This window comes from Ostrea edulis, chromosome 2 (assembly GCF_947568905.1).
Source record: "Ostrea edulis chromosome 2, xbOstEdul1.1, whole genome shotgun sequence".
Taxonomy (NCBI): domain Eukaryota; kingdom Metazoa; phylum Mollusca; class Bivalvia; order Ostreida; family Ostreidae; genus Ostrea; species Ostrea edulis.
Genome location: NC_079165.1, coordinates 55303711 through 55325326, shown reverse-complemented (window position 1 = coordinate 55325326; position 21616 = coordinate 55303711). Strand labels below are relative to the sequence as shown.

The following is a 21616-nucleotide window of genomic DNA, read 5'->3' as shown; positions in this document are numbered from 1 at the left end:
AGTGTAATGACTGGATAATATGTCTGTCTGTTTGTCTTTCAAGATGAAAATTGAGGTGTGCATGGTTATTTAGTGATAGACACTTAGGGAGAGGGGAATAGAATTGTTAACATCAGTATTATATCATTATGTATTTGTGATCAAAGAAAATTGTGGAGGGTTAATCTAGTTATGATTTTTATGATTTTTACAGGCTTTACATGGAGCTAATGTACGAGGCACTGCCAATGTTGTACAATTTGCATGTACTGGGAAGATTAAGCCCATCCATTACATCAGGTATCGGTACACTTAATTGAGATGTATGTGTTGTTAAATTTGAAAAATTATACTTTATTCTAGTTGACATATATATCTGTTATTTATATTTAAAAAATCTCTGTGATCAGTTTTCCAAATATCCATTTCTTATCAAAATTACTAGTATACAAATTGATTGAATATGAATACAGCTTAGAAATTATCTTCCTTTGTAGCACAGATGCAGTGTTTCCCAATGGTGGAGAGAATTGTGAAGAGGATGCTGATATATCCACCTTTAGCGACAGACTGACAGATGGATACTCACAGTCCAAGTGGGTGGCAGAGCAGATTATTACTAGTGCCCGAAAGAGAGGAATTCCTGCAGCTATTTACAGGCTAGGTAATGCAACCAAAATTGTCTTGTCATTTAGACATCAGGGTATGTAATTGTAATTATACATTTGTTGCTAATGATACTTTGACATCTATATTTAAGTTATTTTTCTCAAAGTTTATTTAGTTACTTACAAAACTGGCATTCAGTGCTTCCTTTGTCCCCCAGTTTCTCTCCAGAAATTTTCCTTCATTCCCTTATCCTTTGCTAGAAGAGATGAAAAAACTATATGTGTGCCTTCATTGATCAGAAAGTGTGATTCATTTTATTCTTATGATATGAATATATATATATTAGTAAATTTAAAATGATTAGTGTGATACACAGAACCAAATTACCATATTGTATTAGGTAACATGAGTGGGGACAGACTTGGTGCCCATTGGAATCCCCAGGACTTTACCCTGATGATCCTACAGGCCTGTGTAGGACTGGGAATTGCCCCTATTGTGGACTGGGAAATGGAAATGACTCCAGTGGACTTTGCAGCAGAGTTTATTGTCAAGATGACTTATAACCTGTCACTTTCTCTAGGGAAAACCTTCCATGTTGTCAATGACAAGCCCCTGCAGTCAAGGTGAGGATTCTGAAATGTCATGACTCAGCAACTCATCATGCTCAATCCACAAAACCTTCTTTATCCGTGATTTAGTAACAATATGATTGTAGATGGGTTTTTGAGTGGATGAATGCCCATGGTTACCCTATCCAACTCATCAAATTCAAAGACTGGAAAGACAGGTAGATGCGATGCTACATTTTATATTGGAAATGTAATGGGTGCATGTATTTTAAACTACTAGAAATTTATTTCATATTCTTTTTTTCCAGAGTGTTACAAGAAAATGATAAACTACAAAAAAATTGTGAAAATTTACGAGGAATAATAGAGTCATATGCAAGGTAAAAGCAAAAAAAAGAAAAAGAAAGATTGATTCTAGCACAATCAATTTGATGTCATTACTAGAATAAAGTCATACATGCCTTTTTTTCTTGGTGCAGCGATTCAGAATTTTTCTCTAAACTAAGCACCTATAAAACGGAGAACTTCCAGCAGGCTTTGAAAGCCTTAGAGATGAACTATCCGTACACAGACAACATCATGCTCAGTCATTATTTCCAGCAGTTGACGAGACAGAAAATTATAAAACCACTACTTTCCAAGTCTACAAAGACAGGTATTGTTAAAAATAATGAGATCTGTGGAGTTTAACCTTCTGGGTTTTTTTAGAATATGAATGAAAATTACATGTACCTCCCCTAAAACAAAGGTTAGCTACTAATTCTATTAATGAATTATACAAATTTGTCTACACAGTAATATCAAAAATAATAATTCAATGCTTACATTTTCTCAATAAAATGCTTTAAATGAATATTTCAAAGTTTGCCACTTATGAAAGATCAGCAACAACTTACTAGCTGTTTGTTACCAGTTTTGACCTGTACTAGAACAGGAAGCAGCTATAACACTATGTACTAGAACAGGAAGCAGCTATAACACTATGTACTGGAACAGGAAGCAGCTATAATGCTATGTAGTAGAACAGGAAACAGCTATAACACTATGTACTAGAACAGGAAGTAGCTATAATGCTATGTAGTTGAACAGGAAGCAGCTGTAGCACTATGTACTAAAACAGGAAGCAGCTATAATGCTATGTACTAGAACAGGAAGCAGCTATAATGCTATGTAGTAGAACAGGAAGCAGCTATAATGCTATGTAGTAAAACAGGAAGCAGCTATAATGCTATGTAGTTGAACAGGAAGCAGCTGTAGCACTATGTACTAGAACAGGAAGCAGCTATAATGCTATGTACTAGAACAGGAAGCAGCTATAACGCTATGTAGTAGAACTGGAAGCAGCTATAATGCTATATAGTAAAACAGGAAGCAGCTATAATGCTATGTAGTTGAACAGGAAGCAGCTATAACACTATGTACTAGAACAGGAAGCAACTATAATGCTATGTACTAGAACAGGAAGCAGCTATAACACTATGTACTAGAACAGGAAGCTGTTATAATGCTATCTGCTATAATGCTATGTACTAGAACAGGAAGCAGCTATAACACTATGTACTAGAACAGGAAGCAGCTATAATGCTATGTACTAGAACAGGAAGCAGCTATAACACTATGTACTAGAACAGGAAGCTGTTATAATGCTATCTGCTATAATGCTATGTACTAGAACAGGAAGCAGCTATAACACTATGTACTAGAACAGGAAGCTGCTATAATGCTATGTACTAGAACAGGAAGCAGCTATAATGCTATGTACTAGAACAGGAAGCAGCTATAACGCTATGTAGTAGAACTGGAAGCAGCTATAACGCTATGTAGTAAAACAGGAAGCAGCTATGATGCTATGTAGTTGAACAGGAAGCAGCTATAATGCTATGTAGTTGAACAGGAAGCAGCTATAACACTATGTACTAGAACAGGAAGCAGCTATAATGCTATGTACTAGAACAGGAAGCAGCTATAACACTATGTACTAAAACAGGAAGCTGTTATAATGCTATCTGCTATAATGCTATATACTAGAATAGGAAGCAGCTATAACACTATGTACTAGAACAGGAAGCTGCTATAATGCTATGTACTAGAACAGGAATCAGCTATAACACTATGTACTAGAACAGGAAGCAGCTATAACACTATGTACTAGAACATGAAGCAGGTATAACACTATGTAGTTGAACAGGAAGCAGCTATAACGCTATGTAGTTGAACAGGAAGCAGCTAAAACTAAACTGAACTGACTAGTTTTGTACAAAAACAAGAGAAACCTAAAAGTGTTTAAAATAATAAAATACTGGTATGTTATTACTGAAATATATAATATAGATCAATTTTCATTTAAGGTGGCTCACTACACCCAGAAATAGTTTCTCAAATCAGTACGAATTGATTTAATTATAAAAGATATGATGATATATAATAAGTATATATGCCAAAAAGGCAAAAAAATATACAAAGGATAAAAACATGATTTTCAAAAAAATTATTTCAACACATATGAACGAAAGACCGTGAGATTTCAACTCGAGATCTGCGGTTCACCAGCCCAATGCTTTAACCACTGAGCTATCATGATCGACAAACACATCGATCAATACAAATAATTTCACAAAACATTTAAATCGCCATCTTGTGACGTGGTGTCATACAGAGTATACGCTTAAGTGTAGTAAGCTACCTTAATGCAATTTTTGGTGACAAAATGATAGGTAATGCCCCTTTGAATAGTTCAGGAGATATTGAATACGTCAGATTTTCATTAAAAGTAGGTCAAACTTCCAGGTCAAGATCACAAGGTCAAATACCAAAGTATAACAAGGTCTTGCCATAGATAATCTATATACAAAATATGAAAGCCCTACCCTAAATAGTTCAAGAGATATTGAATAGGTCAGGGTTGTTGTGTTTTTTTAAGTTGGTCAAACTCCAAAGTCAAAAGATCAAACACCATTGTATCACAAAGTCTTACCATAAAGAATCTGCATATACAAAATATGAGAGCCCTACCTAAAATAGTTCCGGGTATAACGTATAGCTGTTTTTTTCCCGCGAGTCTGAAATTTGGCGATTGGCTGGCTCAAAGGTACATATATGCTAATAAATTTTGGCGGACAAGGAAGAGTTATCTTTCCTGCAAATACTGAAGTCGCAGTTGGGTGGATATTTAGCGAGTGAAATTTTGGCGGAAAATGATCTTCCCGCTAAAATAAGCCAAATTTATCACCCCGCGGGAAAAAATCACCATACGGTAATCAATAAGTTATGTTTTCTTTTTTAAAAAGTATATGTCAAATTCCCAATTTCACGGTCACAAGGTCAAAGAACAAGTTATGAAATATCTTGCCATAAGAAATTTATATACAAGATTGATTGATTGTACATCAGTGAAGGGCTGCAAAATTTAGGCCTATGCTCGGCGTGTATGACCTTTGAACAGGGAGGGATGTTTATCGTGCCATACCTGCCTCGGTTTTTGCGGTCTCATCCCAAGGACTTGTTTAGTTGCCTCTTACGACAAGCAAGGGGTACCGAGGACTTATTTTAACCCGGATACCCACGGGATTATAAGTTCAGAAATATCTACCTTAAATAGTTCAGAACATATTGAATTGGTAAGATCTTTATTTGAAGTAGGTCAAACTTCCAGGTCAAAGTCACAAGATCACACACCATTGCATCACATGAAAAATCTTGCCGTAAAAATGTATACACAAAATATGAAAGCTCTAGCTTAAAAAGTTTAAGAGATGTTTTAAAAGATTTTCTTATATATATAATCAGCATTTAAAACTTTACTTACTTACTTAGTCCTCTTCGTGCTGGTCAACACATAAGGCCATCACCAGAGACTTCCATGTTGGTCTCTCTTTTGCCCATTTCTGGACCTGTCCCCAACTCCAGTTGTTATCTTTAATTTCTTTCTCCACCGATCTTCTCCAGGTCTCTCTTGGTCTTCCTCTTTTTCTCTTGCCAGTTGGTGACCATTTCAAAGCAACCCTTGGGATGGAATTTGGGTACATTCTGCATACATGTCCTATCCACAGCCATTTTCTCTTTCTGATCATCTGGGATAGAGGAGTGGTGTTTGTCCTTTTGTACAATTCGTCATTTGAGATGGTGTTAGGCCAGAAGATGCGCAATATTCTGCGGAGACATCGGGTCTGAAATACATCCAGCTTGTTGGAAATAGACTTGGTTACTTTCCAAGATTCAGCACCATATAGTAGGACCCCAAGCACGTTGCTCTTGAAGATCTTAATTTTGATGTTGGTGCTAAACTCTGTTGACCTTCAGATGTTCCGCAGAGCAGTATATGCTCCTGTGGCTTTAGAAATGCGAGCTTGTACATCTGCCTCTGAATCCCCATCAGTGGTGATCTTACTTCCTAGGTAAGGGAAGTTGGTGACATCTTCTATGTTTGTGCCATTCAAAGAGATAGGTTCCTCTGATATGGTATTGACCTTAATGATCTTAGTTTTGGAGGTGTTTATATGAAGGCCAATTGTTTCAGCTGTTTTTGCGAGCTGGGTGGTTTTTAGCTCTTCTGAGCCGAAAGCTCAAGAGCTCTGTTTGGCGTGCGGTGTGCGTCAACTTTTTGGAAAAAGGGCTATATCTTAAGAACCCCTTGGCCAATTTTTGTCAAATTTGTCCCAGGGTATCCTTGGCCCAAGGGCTTTCGTTTGTATTAAAACTAGGGTTGTGACCCTTTAACAAGGGGAGATAATTAGGAAAATGCAAACAAAAGTAGTGGTTGCTAAAAAATCTTTTTCTCAAGAACCACTGGACAAATTATCACCAAACTTATGCATAAGGATGAAGATAGGTTGTAAATACAAAATTGTTCAAGGCATCATCCTGGGGTAAAGGGTGTGGTCTCGAGGTCACTTCAAAGTTGACCTTAAATTTTGTTTTGTTAAAACCTTGATATTTTGCTTAGTATCAGGACTAGGATCATCAAATTTTGTCAGTTGATGCATCTTAGGACCTAATATCATGTTGTCTCAAAAGTAGGTCATGGTGACCTACTTTTTCATTTTCGCAGGTAATTATTATTAAATGGATTTTGATGCATATCTTGGACACTTTTGAGCCTATGATCATCAAATGTTGTCAGTTGATGGATCATGGGACCTTGAACTACGTCGTGTAAAAAGTATGTCACCATGACCTACTTTCTGAATTTTATGGCTAATCATTTATGAATACATTTTAGGTTGTTATTTCAGATACCGAGAGGTTTAGAATCATCAAACCTTGTAAGTTGATGCGTCTAGAGGCCTCGAAACATATTTATAAAAAAAAAGTTGGTCACAGTGACCTAGTTTTTGAATTTTGCAGACATTCAAATTTCACATTTTCAATTTTAAATGCATATTTTGGACACTATGAAAGCTAAGATCATCAAACTTGGTCACCGTGACCTACTTTTGGAATTTGACGACTATATTTTAATATTTCAGATACTATTTGACTTACAATTATCAAACTTTGTCAGTTGATGCATGTTGAGTCTTCAGAGTGTGTTGACTAAAAAATAGGTCACCTTGACCTATTTTTGGATTTTGACGGCTATATTTGAATATTTCAGATACTATTTGACTTACAATCATCAAACTCTGTCAGTTGATGGGTCTTGAGTCTTTGGAGTGTGTCAACCAAAAAGTAGCTCACTGGCCTTCTTTTGGAATTTGACGGCTATATTTGAATACTATTTGACTTGTCAGTTGATGCATCTTGAGTCTTCAGTGTGTCGACCAAAAGTAGGTCACCGTGTTTTTGAATTTCATGGCTATATTTAGATATTTCAGATACTAAGTGTCTTAGATCCATCAAACTTATTAAGTTTGTAACAGGAAGGAAGAAAATGCCAGACCGGGATTCGAACCTGGGCCCCCTGAATCTCTAGTCAGGTGCTCTACCAACTGAGCTATCTGGCCACCGGCGATTGAACCCGGCTGACCGCTACATTCCTCCCTCCTTAAATGTCTTCACACCTGAAGACATCAACCCAGGATCTTTATCCCCTGGCAGGCATTTTCACCTGTCAGTTCCAGGGGCTGGTCACGGCACCAAATGTAACAGGAAGGGAGAAAATGCAACGGGCCAGACCGGGATTCAAACCCGGCCCCCCTGAATCTCTAGTCAGGTGCTCTACCAACTGAGCTCTCTGGCCACCGGCGATCGAACCCGGCTGACCGCTACAAGTTGATGCATCTTGGCTTCTCAGAGTGTGTCAGCTAAAAGGTAGGTCACTGTGACCTACTTTTGCTTTTTTTTTTTTTTTTTTTTTTTTTTTTTTTTTTACAAATCTATACATCTTTCAAACTAAAAACCCAAGGATCATCAAACCTTCACTTAACTCACTCTTTGTTTTTTTATTTCAACAGAGCTGAAAAAGTTAAAAACAATTTTGTTGATATTGGTTTTAAGAACCATTCTCCAACAATGGCATGAAATGTAATTGCATTAAAAATCGGACAAAATACAATGCGATCCCCTTGTTGTAATTGTATGCATAGTAAATTCGGTATTTAGCACCCCAACCGTCTCTATGTTCCTTGAAAAAATTCATGTAGAAGAGAAATATGTACTACCCAGATATGCACGTAGGTGAAGTAACTTCATTTTGTAATTATTTTGATTGCCTAATCTAATAATGTACTGTATGATATCCCCTTCATACACTATCATGTGATAGGTCTTTAAAACCTTGTTAATTGATAAATCTTGGTTAGTGAGAATTTTTGCCTGTTCTACAATGTATCAGAAGAGCGATTCTAGGCCCATGGGTCTCTTGTTTCTTGCATGTCTCGATGACGGTGAGATAACAGTGCAATATCGTCCGCAAAATCAAGGTCTTCAAGTACTTCTGTCATACCCCAAGTAATCCCTGTTCATTTGCTTCTAGTTGTTTTTCGCATAATCCAGTCGATGCAGAAGGTAAAGAGAATAGGAGAGAACAGACATCCCTGTTTCACTCCTGTCGTCAATTCAAACTCCTCTGATAGGTTTGATCCACAGATAACTCTGGCATTAAGTTCAGTGTATTGCATCTTGATGATGGAGATGGCTTTATCTGGGATTCCATAATGACGAAGGGTTCTTTCTAGGGCTAGGCGATTAACACTATCAAAAGCTTTGGTGAAGTCGATGAAATTGATGTATAATTGGGAGTTCCATTCATTGCTTTGTTCTAGAATTTGTCTGAGAGCGAATATCTGATCAGCGCACGACTTCCCTTTCCTAAAGCCTGCTTGTTCTTGACGCAGTAAGGGATCTGTTACTTCTGCAATTCTGTCCAGTATCACTCTACTTAGAACCTTCATGGTAATGGAAAACAACATTATTCCTCTATAGTTGTTACAGTTTGAGAGGTCTCCTTTCTTTGGTAATTTAACTACAAGGCCGGTTTTCCAGAAGGATGGTGTTGCTTCTGATTCCCAGATCTTCTGTAGGATATTTGTCAAAATTGTAGGTGTCCAGTATTCTTCGGCCTTGAGAAGCTCTGCATGTATATGATCAATGCCTTCAGCTTTTCCATTTTTAAGTTTAGCGATTGCATTTTTTTATCTCTTCTATACTTGGTGGATCAGTATTAATATCTAATGTGTCCGTGGCTGGTATTATTATTGCCTCGTTCTCTTGGTCTTTCATATTAAATACTTCTTCAAAATGTTCCTTCCAGCGTTTCAGTATGTCTTCTTCTTTTGATAGTACATTTCCCTGTTTGTCTTTAATTGGTAGCTCTGATGACTGAAATTTGCCTGCTAATGCTTTTGTAATTCGATAGAGGGTCTGCATGTCTTGTTTAGAAGCTGCTTGTTCTGCCTCATTAGCTAGTTTTTCAGTGTATGCCTTTCTGTCAGCTCTTGCACTCCTCTTTACTTCCTTGTCAATAGCCCGATATTCTGCCTGGAGTTGGTCCTTTTGCCTCTTGGATTTTGTAGACAAGATTTTACTTTTCTTCTCTTTTCGTTGTTCTATTTTCCATGTTTTATCTGAAATCCATTCTTCTTTTCTTTCTCTTTGGACCAAGTATTTGTTGACTATTTTCTATTAATACTTTGTTAAAAGTTCCATATCGATTTCATCAGGATGTTCCATGAGTGCTGAAAACCTGTTTTGGACTTTTAATTGAAAAGATCTCAGGGTTTTTGTATCTTTGAGTTTTTGGATGTTGATTGGAGGTGGTCTTTGATCTTTTTTCCTTGACTTCCTCAGTTTTAACTTGATTTTTGCCAGTACTAAAGAGTGGTCACTTCCCACATCTTCCCACATCTTGTTTTGCAACCACATCGAGAAGACTACTTCTCCATCTCTTGTTGATGATAATATGGTCAATTTGGTTCTTTGTATCTGGTGAGTTCCATGTTGTCTTATGGATGTCTTTGTGCATGAATATAGTTCCACCAATTACTAGGTCGTTTTCAGAAAGTGCATAGTCTCTCTCCGTTGTTGTTACATTCTCTTATTCCTTGCTGGCCCATGATGGTTTCTTTATCTTGGTTGCATTTTCCAACTTTAGCATTTAAGTCTCCAAGGATAAGCAGAACATCATGAGATGGTGTGTCGTCTACTACCTTTCCTTTCATAGAAAGATATTTTCTCTTTATCTTCTGCATCATCTGTTGGCGCATAGCAAACCACTGCAGTCAATTTGGCGAAGGCTGAGTTGTACCTTGCTGTTATTATTCGCTCACTCACAGGTTTCCATTCTAAAAGACTTCTGTGGACCTCCTTTGTTGTAATAATGGCTACTCCTTTGCTATGATGGTCATCGGTTCTTCCAGAGTAGAGTATCTTATGTCCTGATGCTAGTTGTTTTGATCCACTACCTGTCCATCTGGCTTCACTAACTCCTAGGAGCTCGATCTTGTAATGCTCCATTTCCCTCACCACTTGTGCTACTTTTCCTGTTTGGCAGAGGGTCCACACGTTCCAGCAGCCCACTCTACGGGTTGTTTTCGGTCGAAGGACATCTCCTATCGGGATGGATGATTCACCCGTCATACTTCCAGTGTCCTGAATGGTGTCAATCCTTCTTCCATCATTTTGTTCTCTGGTTAAGGTTTCTTTAGCGTCTTTTGTTTAACATGTTAGGGTTGCTGGCCCTAAGCATAACCCCTGAACTCGGAGGACCAGTGGTTTTCTGTTGGGGTTGTCCTTCCCTTAGATGATTGCTTTCCCTTAATTGCTTTCGTGTTCATCTACACGGTGTTTATCACAGAGTAATGATATGCGTCTAGCGCGGTACAGATCAAACGCCTATAGATCCTTACTGCCGCTGGCTAGCCTACTTGTAGGTGAAAGGGAAAGTGGCGAAAGCAGAAATCTCGCCCCACCAGTGCATAACCTCTACATTACTTAGACTCCTTCAAACGCCTCCTCGGGGCAACACACGGAAACTTGGGTCTAGCACTCAAGGCTAATATGAAGGGGATCTCGGAGTAGTAAGGACCCTAGAGGTGCAGAGTGCAGGACCACCGGCGCGTGGACATGCCCTGGCTCTCACCAACATTGCCCCATCTATGGGTCAAATAGTTCCACTGCCTTGTGGATGGCTTTGGCAAGTCGAAGGCTATAGAAGAAATTTAAAACTTTGATCCCTTATTTTGGCCCCATCCTTGATTTGAACAAACTTGAATCTACTCTGTGTCAGGAAGCTTTCATGTAAATTTTTACTTTTCTTGCCCGGTGGGTCTTGAGAAGATTGTTAAATATCTTCCCAATATATCTGAGTGTATAACTTTGATGTCCTATTGTGGCCCCACCCTACCCCCGGGGAACATGATTTGAACAAACTTGAATCTACTCAGTGTCAAGAAGCTTTTACATAAATTTTCATTTTTCTTTAGGGGAAGATTGTTAAATATTTTCCCAATATATCTGAATGTAAAACTTTGATTTCCTATTTTGGTCTCCTCCTACCCCCGGGGACTATAATTTGTACAAACTTGGATCTACTCTAAGTCAGGAAGCTTTAATGTAAACTTTCCTGGCCCAGTGGTTTTTGAGATGATTTTTAAAGATGTTCACTATACATTCGTATGTAAAACTTTGATCCCATAGTGCGGCCCCACCCTCTAAGGCCATGGTTTTAACAAACTTGAATTTACTTTATGTCAGGAAGCTTTCATGTAAATTTCCACTTTTCTGGCTCAGTTGTTCTTGATAAGAAAATTTTTGAATTACCCATCCTATTTTTGCATTTTTGGGATTATCTCCCCTATGGCCCTTCATTTGAACCCCCTTCACCTAAGAATTTTTATTGAAACTGGCCCAGTGATTCTGGAGAAGAAGATGAAAATGTAAAAAGTTTACGGACAGACTAACGACAGACAATAGGTGATCAGAAAAGCTCAAATGGGATAAATAATTTCACATTTGTAAAAATAAACTAAGTTTACCAGATTTTAGCTATAGTTTTCAAAGCGTTAATGATAGTTTAATTAAAACAATGATAATCTATATATTACATTTATAAACCATGGTTTACGTTTCAATCTCTGTTTCATACTTGACAATTAAAACTTTGATTTACAAACTGTTCAATATACAATGTAGTTTATCTAATATATTTAGTTTCATGGTTATGGATTTTAGTTTACAGACTGAAATTACATAGGTTAAATTAGATATTTTCTAGGGTGTGGCAGATCTCGTTTTGTATTAAACATGCTATTTTCTATTGAGCAATTTATATGTAAACAAAACTATGGTACGAGCCTTAAAATTGTTCACATAGCAAGGAATTGTGAGTGCTGTATCTCACTTGTAACTCAACAACTGACATTCAAATTTAGGTTAACCATCAGAAATACTTTAGATAAGTATTGTAAATAATAAAAAGGGGAAAATAAAATTAGAAAATTTTCAGCTCCAATCATGACCATGCCCCTATATAGTTAAAACTACATTTTACAGATGATAAAGATGGTAACTCTAAACTATTCTGAACTATAATAAACCGGGTACGCATTTGATCAGTACAGTTTAAATATAACTTCACATTTGATAAACTATATATCAGTCGTAAACCATATAGTTTATGAATTGTAAATGCTCTGTAAACTATAGTTTACGCCTGGTGGACCTAGTTTAAGAAATATAAGAAATATGAAACTATGCCCATTTCACAAAAATGAGAAAAACATAGTTTATTTGTTAAACTAGGTTTATCAGGGGCGGATCCAGGAATTGCGGTTACGGGGGGTGCCACTTTATGAGGCAGTGGGTCCAGGGCGAAGCCCTGGTGGGGGTCCAGGGGGCGAAGCCCCCGGAAACCCCTGGATTTTACAGATTTTATGGGGCTTAAAATATTTCTCCTATTTAGTCATTTAGTCATTTGTATTATTTCTATCATTTTGATAAGGTGAAATTAATAAAATGACCCAAATTTTAAGGTTGTTTTTTTTAAAAATTAAGTTCTCCCAATAAATTAATTCAAGAAATCAAAAGATTTTGTCATCTATTTCTCCGGGAGTGGAAGAAATTATTGCTTCTTTTATCGTTTAGTACGTTTTCCGAAAGAAGATACCGCAATTTACCTAAAATTTGAGGATTTTAGGGGGGGGGGGGGGGGGGGGGGGGGGGGGGGGGGGGGGGGGGGGGGGGGGGGGGGGCTGCGCCCCCTCTAAATCCGCCACTGTTTATCAGTCTTCGGAGTTCCTATAGAAGAGGAAATAACTCTTATAACAATAATGGGTAGATAACTCATTTTCATACGAAGACAGAAAATGAGTGGTGCACGTGTCACAGGTAAACAAACTACTTCTGGGGATTGCATATTGTGTTAATGTGGGATCTAGATTGAAGATAAGTTGTTGTTTTTTCTTTCTGTTTTTTGGTTTGGGTGTGCTTGGATTATCAGCGCTAGGCCTAGTCGCACATATTCTCTAGAGCAGTGAACGTGTGCACATCAGACCATGCCCGTCCACTTCTCTTAAGAGAATAAGTCGCACACAGTTTTAATGGCTTTATAAAGTAACAGTATAATGCTAGGTGTGAAATTGTTTATGAATTACAGTCATTTGGGGCATCTTAAAGGGACTGAATCACGATTTTCTTCCAAATTTTGTTCTTCACTTTAAATAATCAAAATCTACAGTCTAATATGTTTAGAAGGTTTCTCTAAAAAAAAAATTGAGGTTATTCATCACGATAGAGGCTCATTATGGATAGTTTATTATTTGTTTTGAAAATAAAAATTGAGGTGTGTTATTGTTTACGGGGTTTTCAAAATAAATGGATATTCATCTAAGTTTATTATATATCACATCTCAAGTATTCTTTAGATAACATGTGTCATTTAAAAGTTATAATTTGTGATTGTACAATATGAAGATGCTTTAAATCACAAAATTAACGTTTCACTGGTTAGTTTGTTTACATAAAAAGTCTCGAGTCTTTGTTTACATAACACAGAACCAAAGCCAAAATATTGCTCTTATCCTTGCACTCAGACGGTCCAAATTTTGGTTGTCAACATTAAATGAGCTTTAATTCTAATTTTTAACATAACAAATGAAAAATATTTCTTTCGAAAAACGTGAACCAGTCCCTTTAAATTGCTAATTACATTTTGACTGTAAAAATTGAAACCAACAATTTTTTAAATGGTTATTTGGTATTTTCTTGTTATTCTGTTTACTATGAGTCTATTTTTGTTTAAGTGTATTTATAGTGTACACGCGCCAAGTATTTATAGTGTGGGTCACTCGAATCGTCTGGTAACACCCCCAAACGGCAAGAAAATATTTTAACAACGGAATTAGGTAGTATTATTTACCCCCAATATCTGATAAAAGAGTTAATCTTATTTACTTGGCGCGTGTACTTTTTTGTTTTAGGGTGGCTCATTCTACTAAAATTTTATATATTAGCTCGTACGAAGCATGATTTCACTATCGAAAAATCTCTTATTTGCAAACAAAACAGTTTTTATCATTCTGGGAAAATATCGAATGAAATAATTGAGAGTTTATATCACCCTTTCGATGGTGAAATCATACTTCATACGAATTTCTCAGATCAGATATGTAAAAACTACATAAATTAAAACGGGAGAATATATGATTATCAAAAACTATGAAAAAATATGTGGGTTGCTAACCTGATACTCTATCCAGCGAGCTACGATGATAGACAAACAAATCGATCGATACGAAATATTTCACAAGATATTTAATCGCCATCTTGTGACGTAGTGTCATAAAAAGTATAAGTCTTGATGTAGTGAGCCACCTTAAAGTTAATCCTTCTGCACACATCCTGCAGAAACACATGGGGCGGATCATACAGGAAAGGATCATTCACAGCAATTACCAATAAAATAATGGTTATATAAATCTTTTGACTGCAAAATGTCAGCCTTTTAATATCATTACATGTGTATTCAAGATTTCTTTTTTCAAAATCGTTTAGGGAGGGGTTTTTTTCTGGTGTCATTTTGAATATTTTTTATTTTGATTCTATCAATAAACATTGAGTGTTCTTTAACATGCTCATATTGACATCAAAGGATCCTTAATTGGAAATAAATCATCATACATCATATCCGACATCGCTGTGAAACCTGCACATTTTGTATTTTAAAAAAAAGTAAGTAGAATGACCATGCATAAACACAAAATCTGACACTATGAAGCAGCATACTACATGTATGTGGGCAGTTCGCTCATTTATGTTTACACATACCCCAAACTGTAGGGGGTTGTAAAAGTGGAGAAAACTTTTTATACTTTGAAGTGTTGATAAAACAATCAACTTGGAAGCGTATAAAATGTCAGTGTCATATTTCAAGCTTTATAATGAGGTTTACCCATCAACAACGCCACAGCATCGATGAGAAAAGTCGGGCATCGTTTCCCACATGAATATTTCGCTAAGGATGGCGAGTTCATGAATGAAATTATTAATCTAGAGATGAAACCCCGTGCAAGCGCGGGAAATCACAATTAAAATTATTCATGGAGGGAGGACTTTTCTAGATGCGTGTTTGAATTGAATGAACGATATCTTCAATTCAAATGAACAGTTTAAGAACAGTTTTTGAATAATTGCGTGCATTAGTTTTGTCACTTGGAGCTCCAAATTAAATGTTCCTTATGTAACATAAAAGATTCCTGTCCGTAGTGAAAATTAGATAATGATTTTACGAATGCAGTTGTAATCCGCCATGCCGAATAGTTGACCAAAGACGAAATGTAAAATGAACCTCAGTAATTCAGAGTGGTTTATCGAAAACCAAAGCAGGTTTTTAATTAATTTAACGATATTTACTAATCAAGTAAGATTCTATAATAGCTTACGGACTTCACCTCGCATATGAAACAATATTAAAGGTGCAAGCAGTAACTCTGGAGCAAGCGTTCCATCTTCAATTTTGTCCCCCCCCCCCCCCCCCCCCACACACACACAGAAGGTTTTAAAATTGATGTCATTATTTATTTTCACAATTACAGGAAAGAAACTGAGTGGTAAAGTTGCCATTGTCACCGGGGCATCCAGTGGTATTGGAGAGGCCATTGCTAGAGGACTGGCGACAGAAGGGGCCAAAGTTGCCTTGGCAGCACGGAGGATTGACCGCTTGGAGAGACTCCAGAAGCAGATTGAAGAAGAGGGAGGGATAGTAGTTTGTATCAAAACAGATGTCACTCTGAGAAATGAGGTCAGTGAAAGTTGTATGTGCTAATGCATATGTGCAGTGGCCTTCAACTCGACATTTAGATATATGGACGACATTCGATCTATTAACAATAATCATTTTCATTCATATTTCGATTTTGTATATCCCAATTAACTAAAAATAAGAGACACCACAGAGTCTTCTACATCAGTTTCATAATGAGATATTGTATTGAACATCCGACAATGTTAATGGCAAACTAACAACTCATCTTTATGACAAATGGGATGAATTCAGCTTCTCCATCATCAACTTCCCATAATTATGTTGTTATATTCCATTATCACAAACAGTGTTAATATATCTCAACTGATTTGATACACAAGAGCTTGTTCTGTGTATGATCAGATTTTAAATCGAGGCAGGTTATTGACAAACAAGTTGATGTTACTGGTCGTAATAACATCTAATTTACCAATACAACCTGTCATTGGGTAAAATGCTGTCTCACATGTTTTATACAAATTGAGGCTGTTCTTTGCACAACTGATTTTGACACCAATAACTCCGTTTACCTGATGAAGATATAGGGCCCACAGCGGGTGTGACTGGTCGACAGGAGACGCTTTCTCCTGCTTATCTCTGGTGTGTACAGTGATCCATGATTGCCCTACTTATAATTTTATATTCTTTATTGGAGTTATGAGATTGATCACTGTTCGTTAACTTCTCCTTTTTATAAAGTAATATGCAGTAACTACATACATGTATTTCTCAAATTTTTTATCTATGTGTTAAGAAGTGTATGATTAGGTCATTATTTCATAAACCTTCATTACAAAGTACTTTCATTTTGCTATACCCCGGTAGATGATTCCAAGCAATCATAACAGCTATTATTATAACTTTAAGAGAACTGCAATTCATATTCACACAACCTGATACACACTATTTGAAGGAAGGTTGTATGCAGTTATTATTGAGTTTTCTTATATCAGTTTTCCATACAAGTATTTTAAAGTTGATAGGTAATATAGAATAATTATATACCGGTACATAGAAATATAAATTCAAAAAAAGGCTCAATATTCTAAAAGATGTGTAGTGGCTAAGCAGCTCGCATCTTACCTCAGCAACCTGATTTTGATCCTCAGGATCAGCAGCCACTTAGACACGCGGGTTTCCCCTGGGTACTCTGGTTTCCTCCCACATCAATGACATCTTCGCGTCTACAAGAAGCATAGATAAAAGTTGTAGGACTTTTTTGTAATCATCATGAAATAAAGAATTTTTAAAAATAAAAATCCCGATTCCTGTCACGCATAGAAATAAAAACCCTTGCACTTTTAAAATTGCTTAAAATATAGATGTAGTAGGTATCTGTAATCCCAAACTTAAAGTAAGTCAAGGTCTCATTATATACATTTCATACAGGGTTTTTAATGTATTGATTTCAAGGGCCTGGGCCTTTCCAATTGGGGAAAAATAGCGACATTAATTGCTTGAAATTGGGAAAATTGTTCCATACAAAGAAGTAGGGAGAAAACCAAACCAGAGTGCATAACGGTATAATATTGGACTCCTTCCGACTTTCAGTCAAAACTTACCTCATTCAAATAAGCAGAAGCCAAAACATTAGGTTCACTTAACAATTTTGAAGCAAAACGAAGATATACATGTATGAACAATAAGGTTACCCTGCTTTCATTTGTTTTTATTATTTGGGAATTTCAAAGCAAAAATTGGGGAAAATACCTGCTTCTTAGCATCGGGAATAGGGCCTTATTTCAGCCCCCTACAGACCCTAAGAAATCCCTGTCTTACTATTTTAGGTAAAAGAACTAGTTCGACACACAGAGTCTGTGCTGGGACCAGTGGACATTCTTGTGAACAATGCTGGCATCATGTACTACACTATGATGAAGAACTTGAATGAAGACCAGTGGGAGGCACAGATTGACATCAATTGCAAGGTGCCACTGTTACAGTAGTATAGTCTGCTTCCTGAATCAGTGTGTGAACTGTGGAGTTCGATGTTTTTGAAGTGTTGGCAGTATGTTTGCTTCAAAGTCATAAAATGTGTGTCCCTTACGTAACAGTCATGTAATATCACATTTGCAAACTTTATTTCTTTTAATGGTTATTGAAAAGATCTTGTGGCAATTCCATTTTTTTTAAAATTGTGTGTGTTGTAGGGATTAACAAATTGTATTGGGGGAGTGCTGGATGGGATGCTTAAGAGGAAATCAGGCCACATAGTTAATCTCTCCTCAGATGCAGGCAGAAAGGTATTGTATGTTGGAAAAGATCATGTAAAATATACATATATACTTTAAGATTTGTTTCTTTAGAAATGTTAATGTCTGAAGTGACTAAGGAAAACTTCTGAACGGACATTAGTACTGTGAAATATAACCTTCATTTTCGGTTTACATTAACCGATGGTAGGTGACTGATTGCATATTGAGATCAATTAAAGAGAGGCATTTGAAAACTCTTTTTAGGGGTTCCCAGGACTTGCTGTGTACTCTGGAACTAAGTTTTATGTAGAAGGGCTGTCTCAGGCATTGCGCCAGGAAGTGTGTGGGAGTGGCATCCGGGTCACTTGTGTACAACCAGGGGATGTTCAAACTGAATTGTTTTCTCATACAACTGACAAGGAGGTAAGTACATTAAACTAATGACCCGCATTATTTGTATTCTACGCTAATTTTTTTTAGGTCACTTGAGTAAACTCAGGTGACCTATTGCAATTTGTCGACCACGTTGTCGTCCGTCGTCGTGCATTAACAATTGAACATTTTTATCTTCTTCTTGATATCTACTATTCCAATTCTTTTCAAATTTGGTATGAAGCATCTTTGGGACAAGGGGGACATAAATTATAAATTTCAGGACTTCTGCACCCCTGGGGCCTGAGGGATGGGGCAAAAACTGCCCAAAATTGACAAATTTTCAAAAATCTTCTCGCTACAACCGCACATGTATAAGAAAACCTAAATGCATAGTGATGTAGAGCGGGAAGGCCTCTACCAAAATTGTAAATTTCATGATCCCAGGGGTGGGAGTTCTGATCCCAGGGTGGGGCCAAACTCAGTATATAGTGTTTATGTGTAAAACACTTACATACCATCTTCTTTAGTGTTATTGATATTAAATTGAAACTAAATGGATGTCTATAAAGAGCAGGTATTCCTTTACCAAAATTGTAAATTTGATGATCCCAGGGGTAGGGTCTTGGTTTCAGGGTGGTGCCAAAATTAATTCAATGATTTGAAGGACGTCTTTGAATTTGCTGACATCGTATAAAATTGATATGCATATTTAGGAATAGCAGAAAAGGATGTAGAAAAATGGTGAATTTCGCAACCCCAGGGTTTTGACCATAGGATATGGGTCCAAATTAGTCATATCGTTTAATGTTGATACATGTCTTATATAATGTAAAGCCTTTCATCAGTTTATGCACTTTTGAGGGCATTGAAGTTTTAAGAAAACATCTTGTTTTATACTGTTGCTGAATATTAGAATTTAGCTTATATATTCAGAACAGGAATTTTTTTTCTAGATTGCATTACCCTTTGGACTAGTGATAAAACTAGTATTCAGGTGACTGATAGGGCCTGTGGGCCTCTTGTTTGTGTGGGAAAAATGGTTTTAGCAAATGAGTATAAAGCTGCTAAGTCGTTTGGGGCTAAGAAGTTGTTTGGGGCTAAAATGTTAGATACGTTGCTATATACATGTCTCTTGAAAAGGTACTTGACCAGTGTTTTGTCTTATGTCTCCTGGTTTTTGTGCAGTCTGCAGCTTGGAACTCTGGGGCTGAATAACCATCATCATTGGTCAGAAATGTTTCTGCTTTCATTACACAGAGAGTTGGGGCAAGAACCAGATTTCTTTTGCTTCAAGGCTCAAACTGGGAACAATTTTGATTGAAGACAATTAACCATCAGTCAGTCTGTTCATCTTCCCATATCTATGTAGCAATAATCCAATATCACATGCATCTAGTATTTATGTCTCTCAACTGATTCGATACGCAATCTTGAGCTTGTTATGCGTATGGTAAGTTTTTAAATTGAGGTATGAGGCTCCTGACAAATACTATAGTACGTTGATGTTCAAGGGGTTTCAACAGTATCGCAAATTTTATGGTCGCTATAATGATCTAATTTACAAATGCAACCTTGTCATTGGGCAAAATATTGTCTGACATGTTTCATACCAATTGAGGCCGTTCTTTGCATTCTGATTTTGACTATTACTTTGACTTTTACTCCGTTTACCTGATGAAGATATAGGGGTCACGGCGGATGTGACTGGTTTACAGGGGATGCTTATTTCTCCTAGGCACCTGATCCCACTTCTGGTATGTCCAGGGGTCCGTGTTTCCCCTACTCTTAATTTGTATTCTTTATCCTTTTTCACAGCGATAGCGTAAAAATGCGTAATGTCCAAAAACAGAAATTGTGACCCCCTGCACTGGGCCCCAGGGAAAGATATCATAACATATTTGGAATAGTTTGGAAGGGAAAGTTGCATCCTATTGGTTGTTTAAATTACAATGGTCTGATTTTATTGTGTCCAATTTTATAGATCCTTAAATATGTCACAAGCAGTGGGGTTTCATGAAAGCATTTTCCCGAATTTACATACATGTACTTACACAACCCAGCAAGCTCCGGTCACCCCTGTATATTCTGTTACGCTACAACTCCAGTATTCGTAGGGAAAAGTAGTCAAAAGAAGAGAAAATGGTGACGAAAGAAAGGGAAGGACGGAATGTGAAAAAAAATACATCCTAAAGCCAAAAAAAAAAAAATCTTTCGCGCATACTTTTTGTCGGAGTGACCTCTGCACTAGAGGATAGATCCCGATGCTCATTCTGTAGGATATCAAACATGCTTTTCCTTGATACAGAGTGTGTATTGATACAGAGGTTCATATCTTTTAAAGGATTTTTACCCCCCCCCCCCTTTCAGTGCAACATTCTTAAATATCTCCGGCCAACGAAAGGTGATATGAGTTAGGAGATTGATCAATGTTCGTTATCTTCACCTCCTCATGGCGTCACGTGATGCACGTATCATTTTACATAATACAGAAACTACTTGGAATTATCCAGAAACTGCTTTGTGAATAAAGTTTGTATTTCAGGCAAAAGATGCCTATGATGGAAGCAGTAACCACAAGATTCTGGAGCCTTCCGATATAGCCAATGCTGTGGTCTATGCCACCTCTCAACCAGAGTATGTGGGTGTGAATGAAATCCTAATAGAACCAAGAGAAGCACCAGTTTGAAAGCACAGATATTTTTCTAGTTGAAAAAAAAGACTCTTGTATATTTGTCTATTAAGTTACAGAGAAGAAAAAACATTTTTCATGATGAATGTGCAAATATGAAATATTAATTTTCATTGTCAGATGTCAATTCTGTTCCTTGTGTATACTTTACTGTAAAATTAGTATATATCTACATTGGTAAGATGTTCAATAAAACAAGGAAAGAAACAGAACTTGGTTTTATTTCTTCATACATATTTGTAAGCCAGTACCGGTAAACTTTTTACAAACGTATAATGTACATTCATACCGGAATAAACCATTGTTTAGAACAAAGAGCTAGATCATCACCATGTAAAAGAAAACTGCAGTTTAGATCTTCATGTCTTTTACTGAAGAAGACATGAAGGTTCAGCAGTGCTAGAAAATGTTTGTTGATTTGTAAAGACACGCTCAGCTTCACCTGACTGCAAGACAATAATCATTCCAATAACATGTTACAAAGAAGAACTTATCCTCTGGCTTTATTAGCATAATCACA

General features: G+C 36.9%; 1 protein-coding gene across 1 annotated transcript in view; it reads left to right on the top strand.

The window, feature by feature from the left end:
• LOC125682179 (uncharacterized) overlaps window positions 1-21308 on the top strand; it is a 90748-nt gene extending 69440 nt beyond the window's left edge. The window contains 11 exon segments of the mRNA XM_048922597.2: window positions 194-279; window positions 477-643; window positions 989-1214; window positions 1307-1378; window positions 1469-1540; window positions 1640-1815; window positions 15629-15834; window positions 17625-17765; window positions 17988-18080; window positions 18297-18455; window positions 20950-21308. Coding sequence (XP_048778554.2) covers window positions 194-279; window positions 477-643; window positions 989-1214; window positions 1307-1378; window positions 1469-1540; window positions 1640-1815; window positions 15629-15834; window positions 17625-17765; window positions 17988-18080; window positions 18297-18455; window positions 20950-21093 — 1542 coding nt within the window. The 3' untranslated portion in view covers window positions 21094-21308.
• The last annotated feature ends 308 nt before the right edge of the window (window positions 21309-21616 follow it).